Below are 5,486 nucleotides of genomic sequence, written 5' to 3'. Positions count from 1 at the left end.
ATAGGTCGCCCATGACATCAGCCATGCTCCTTCCCATGTCACGGGAAATCAAACGACCTTTCGCCGTCATCTTTTTGTGGATGGCATCATGGAAACGCCTCTCCCTTTCGGATGGAAGCCTCTCCACATCGACCGTTACGACGGCACGACGGATCCGGACGAGCACATTGACCTGTATACTACACAGGTAAACCTTTACACTAATGAGGATGCTATTCTGTGTAAGGTCTTTCCGACCTCGCTCAAGGGGGCTACACTCAACGGTATACCCAGCTACCTGCCGAGTCGATTGACAACTTCGGCACTCTGGTCAGATGGTTCACGGTGCAGTATGCAACGAGCCGACCTCATCACATAACGTCAGCTGCCCTGGCCAGTCTCAGACAGAGCGACGACGAACCACTACGGACGTTCATGGAACGCTTTGCCGGCATCTCGGTGAAAATTTGAAATTTGAATCCCGAGGTCGCCTTACACGCCATGCTCATGGCACTCAAGCCCGGATCGTTTGTCGACAGCCTATGTCGTGAAGCTCCCCGCGACATGGACGAGCTCCGTGCCCGTGCTGCTGGGTACATACAGATGGAAGAACACTTCGCTTTTCGTGACCAGGTTCGCGGAAAATCACAAGCGAAGCCTGACAACGGTCACAAGGACAAGGTGAAAGTCAACAACGACATTCAGTTCAAGAAGACGGCTAGGGTAAATAAAGGGGGGGATACGACTTCTACACCCCCTTGAATGCATCCCGAGTACATATCCTGGAGGAGGCCAGTAACAACAACCTACTCACCCTGCCACCACCAGGACACAACCCCAATAGTGCAGACAAATCCAAGTACTGTCGATACCACAGGAATCATGGTCACACCACTGAGAAATGTCGCACCCTCAAAGATCGCATAGAGGAACTCGTCCAGGCGGGACATCTTGCACAATACGTCTAGCAGCAGTAAGGCCACCGAGGAGGATACAATGGACAAGGACGAGGTAGAGGTTGTGGTTCAGGAGCCCGCACAGACCAACCCTCTGGCTCTCAGCAAAATGTCGGTGGCGCAGTGCAGGCCGAGGTAAGCCAGGAAACAGGGTCAGCCCCCTTGCGGGGTGTCATCAACATAATTGCAGGTGGCTTCGCAGGGGGAGGCTCTAGCAGCTCGGCGCAGAAACGACATTTGCGCAGCATCAACAATGTCTACTCCGCTACCTCTGCCTCGCATCAAAGCTCGCCGCTGATGACCTTCACTAACGACGACTATGTTGGCGTCAACCCCAACCAGGATGATCCAATGGTCATCACCATGGAGGTCGCCAATTGGGAGGTCCACAAGACGTTGATTGACCAAGGGAGCTCGGCTGACGTCCTGTATTGGCCGACGTTCCTCAAGTTAAATATCCCTCACTCTCTTATCCAACCTCACACAGAGCCCCTAGTCGGTTTTGCAGGAGAGCGAGTACACACTCGAGGATATGTGGACCTGCTGACAACCTTCGGAACCTCTCCCAACACAAGGAGAATTATGGTTCGATATCTCCTCGTGGAAGCCAACACGTCCTACAACATAATCATTGGGAGGCTGACGTTGAACCAACTCGGAGCAGTGGTGTCTACCCCGCACCTCACCATGAAATTCCCAGGGAGCGATGGAAAGATTATTTCTGTCAAGGCAAACCAGAAGACAACTCGGCAGTGCTACACCGAGAGTTTGAAAATATCCCCATCCGGCGAGCGTTGCAAGAGTGATCCCTCCACAGTGGCTCACATCACCCACGTGGATATCACTGACCTCGATCCGAGGTCTAACTCCCATGATGAACGACCTATCCCCATCGACGAGCTCGACGATCTCCAGATCGGGAAGCTCCCTGGGCAGTGCACGAAAATCAACAGGCAGTTGAACCCGGAGTTATGGCAACAGCTCGAAGCCGAAATTTCCAAAAATGTCGACCTCTTTGCATGATCCAGCGCCGACATGCCAGGTATAGATGCTAACTTCATCTGTCATAGGTTGGAAATTTACAAGGAGGCGAAGTCAGTCGCCTAGAGAAAGAGGAAGGTCGGTGGTGAAAGGCGGGAGGCCATCGTCACCGAGACGCAAAAGCTACTGAACGCAGGCTTCATTCAAGAAGTCAGGTACACCACGTGGCTGGCAAATGTGGTCCTGGTGAAGAAGAGCTCGGGGAAGTGGCGCATGTGCGTCGACTACACTGACCTGAACAAAGCATTCCCCAAGGACTCGTATCCCCTACCGAGTATCGACAGACTGGTCGATGGAGCATCCGGGCACGCCCTCCTCAGCTTTCTCGATGCTTATTTAGGGTACAACCAGATCATGATGTACCCGCCAGACGAGGTACACACGTTATTTATCATCGACCACGCCAACTTCTGCTACCGGGTGATGCCATTCGGTCTCAAAAACGCAGGGGCCACTTACCAGCGGCTGATGGACAAGGTTTTCCACCAGTAGATAGGGAGGAACATGGAAGTCTACGTCGACGACATGGTGGTCAAAACCACCTTAGCTGAGGGTCATGCTGCCGACCTTGCCGAGGTGTTCATCCAAATCAGGAGACACAACATGCGTCTCAACCCCGAGAACTGCGTCTTCGGTGTCCAGGGAGGTAAATTCCTTGGTTTTATGATTACTAGCAGGGGGATTGAGGCCAACCCGGAGAACTGCAAAGCCATCATCTAGATGCAGAGTCCTCAAACGGTGAAGGAAGTCCAACGCCTGGCAGGAAGGTTGGTCTCACTGTCCCGTTTCATCCCCAGGCTCGCGAAGAAAGCAGGGCCCATCTTCACTCTCCTACGAAAGCCAAAAAACTTAGAGTGGACAGACCGGTGCGAAGAGGCTTTCAAGAGATTCAAAGCCTTCCTCACGACTCCGCCAATCCTCTAGAGGCCGGATCATACAGCCAACCTCCTCTTATACTTAGTCGTGGCAAAAGGCGCAATTAGCGCAGTGATAGTGCAAGAGAACCAGAAAGTGCAGACGCCAGTCTATTTCATCAGCCGAGTCCTCCAGGACACCGAGAAAAGATATCAGACGATTGAAAAACTTGCACTGGCACTCGTCACCACAGCTCGGTGCCTCCGACCTTACTTTCAGAGTCATCAGGTTATCGTCAAAATTGACTACCCAATCAGGCAAATCCTGAGAAAACCAGAACTCGCCGGGCGGATGATAGCATGGTCGGTTGAATTGTTTGAGTTCGGCATCCAGTATGAAAGCCGCGACACTTTGAAAGCTCGGTGCTTAGCCGACTTCGTGGCCGAACTTACGCTAATCTCGGTCGAGGAGCCACAGGTATGGACTTTGTATGTTGATGGGTCCTCCAACTCTAAGGGTGGTGGTGCAGGTATCATCTTGGAAGGATTGAATCAAGTCACTTTGGAGCAAGCCCTCAAGTTCGGTTTCAAAGTGACGAACAACCAAGCAGAGTACGAAGCACTTCTCGCAGGGCTAAGGTTAGCCCGCGATCTCGGAGCACGAAGGGTGAGTTGCAATAGCGACTCAAAGCTCATGGTGGACCAGCTCAGCGGGACATACCAGGCAAAGGATGTCCTTTTACATCGGTATTTCCACATGGCATCACATCAGATCTCGTCCTTCGACGAGTTCACTATACAGCATGTACCGCGAGATCAGAATACCAAAGCTGATCTCCTATCAAAGTTCGCTAGTACCAAGCGCCCTGGACAACATCAGACCATTATTCAAGAAACCTTGCACTCACCTAGCTTGGACGACAAGGTTGTCAACTCTAGCGACAGCGAAGAACAAGGGTGGATGACAGGTATTTGGAACTACTTGAAGGCAGGAATTCTACCCGAGGATAAAGATGAAGCTCGGAAGATGAGGGGCAGGTCGGCTAAGTTCGTAATTGTCGGAGATGAACTGTTCAAGCGTGGCATCTCCACCCCTTTGCTCAAATTCTTAACTGCACCCCAAGCAGCTTATGTTATCGAGGAGATCCACCGAGGTATATGTGAAATGCACTCCGGATCACGCTCGATGGCAGCTAAGGTACTCCGAGCTGGGTACCACTGGCCCACCTTGAAATCGAATTGCCAAGTCTACGTGCAAAAATGCAAAGAGTGCTAGCAGTTCGGCAACGCGCATCAATAGCCACCCGAAGCTCTCCACCAGATGATGTGCCCGTGGCCTTTCGCCCAGTGGGGAATGGACATCTTAGGGTCGTTCCCCCCCGTGAAAGGTCAGCTCAAATTTCTCCTAGTGGCAATCGACTACTTCACCAAGTGGATCGAAGCATGCCCACTCGCCAAGATCACCACGGAGAATATACGGAAGTTCACCTGGAAGAGCATCATATGCAGGTTTGGAATTCTGCATTCCCTTGTCACCGATAACGGCCGTCAATTCATCGCGCAAAGCTTCGAGGACTTCCTTTGGGAACTCGGGGTTAAGCACCTCCCGACCTCGATAGAACATCCGCAAACTAATGGCCAAGCCGAAGCTGCAAACAAGGTGATACTCCTAGAGATCAAGAAGCGGCTAGGGAATGCCAAGGGACAGTAGGATGACGAACTTCCCAACATCCTCTGGGCATACCATTGCACCCCCAGTCAACAATGCAAGAAAATCCTTACAGGCTAACTTACGAAGCTGACGCAATGATCCCTGTGGAAATCAAAGAGACATCTCACCGATGCCAGGTCTTCAACAACGAGCAGAACGCTCAAGAGTTAGTAGCTAACCTTGACTTGATTGACGAGCTCAAAGACGAAGCTCGGATTCATGAAGAAGCCTGCAAATTCCGAGATTCCAGAAGATACAATACGCGAGTGCGACCTCGCTCTTTCCAAGTTGGCGACCTGGTATGACGACTGTTGGGAGAAGCACGGAGAGACGCATCAGACGGAAAGCTTGCGCCCAACTAGGGTGGCCCATTCCGAGTTGTAGAGGACTTAGAAAATGGGGCATACAGGCTAGAAGAACTCAGCGGCAAAGTCATCCCGCGGACTTGGAACGCCACACACCTTAAATTTTATTTCAACTAAACCTGTAAGAATGAGTTGTGCACTCTTTTCCCGCCTCAGTTTTTTTTCCCAAAAAATAGAAAAATGGGTTTTGGCTGAGAGGGTTTTTAACGAGGCACATATATACAATCAATAAAATAACTCATTCTTTTCCATTCATATTCTCTTAACTTTGCATCATTTTACCATAAGATGCTTCATGCCAAACCGGGGTCGAGTCCAAACCTTAGCACGATTTATTTTACTTTACGCCGAGGTCGAGTTCGAACCTTGGTCCGACTTATCTCGCTCTTAGTCAAGGTCGAGTACGAACCTTGATATGTTTTGCTTTACTTAAATACAAGGTCGAGTTCGAACCTTAATACGTTCTGCTTAAATCCGAGGTCGAGTTCGAACCTTGATATAATTCATATTACTCTAAATTCAAGGTCGAGTTTGAACCTTCATATGATTCATTCTACTCTAGTCCGAGGTCAAGTTCGAA

General features: G+C 50.7%; 1 protein-coding gene across 1 annotated transcript; it reads left to right on the top strand.

The window, feature by feature from the left end:
- The first annotated feature begins 2,480 nt into the window (after positions 1–2,480).
- On the top strand, positions 2,481–4,106 carry LOC145957187 (uncharacterized). Its single transcript, XM_083073404.1, has 2 exons — positions 2,481–2,622; positions 2,965–4,106. The coding sequence occupies exons 1-2, from the start codon at positions 2,481–2,483 to the stop codon at positions 4,104–4,106; spliced, it is 1,284 nt and encodes a 427-aa protein (XP_082929530.1).
- The last annotated feature ends 1,380 nt before the right edge of the window (positions 4,107–5,486 follow it).

The sequence above is a fragment of the Cajanus cajan genome, chromosome 4 (genome assembly GCF_000230855.2).
Source record: "Cajanus cajan strain Asha chromosome 4, NIPB_CcT2T_4, whole genome shotgun sequence".
NCBI classification, from domain to species: domain Eukaryota; kingdom Viridiplantae; phylum Streptophyta; class Magnoliopsida; order Fabales; family Fabaceae; genus Cajanus; species Cajanus cajan.
The sequence above is the reverse complement of the archived record's forward strand: the minus strand, read 5'-3'. Positions and strand labels throughout refer to the sequence as shown.

Excerpts from the sequence above, each read along its gene's own strand:
- LOC145957187 (XM_083073404.1), top strand. The coding sequence starts at position 2,481 with ATGGAAGTCTACGTCGACGACATGGTGGTCAAAACCACCTTAGCTGAG. Across the intron at positions 2,623-2,964 it reads CGTCTTCGGTGTCCAGGGAG|TGATAGTGCAAGAGAACCAG; the intron begins GTAAATTCCTTG and ends CAATTAGCGCAG.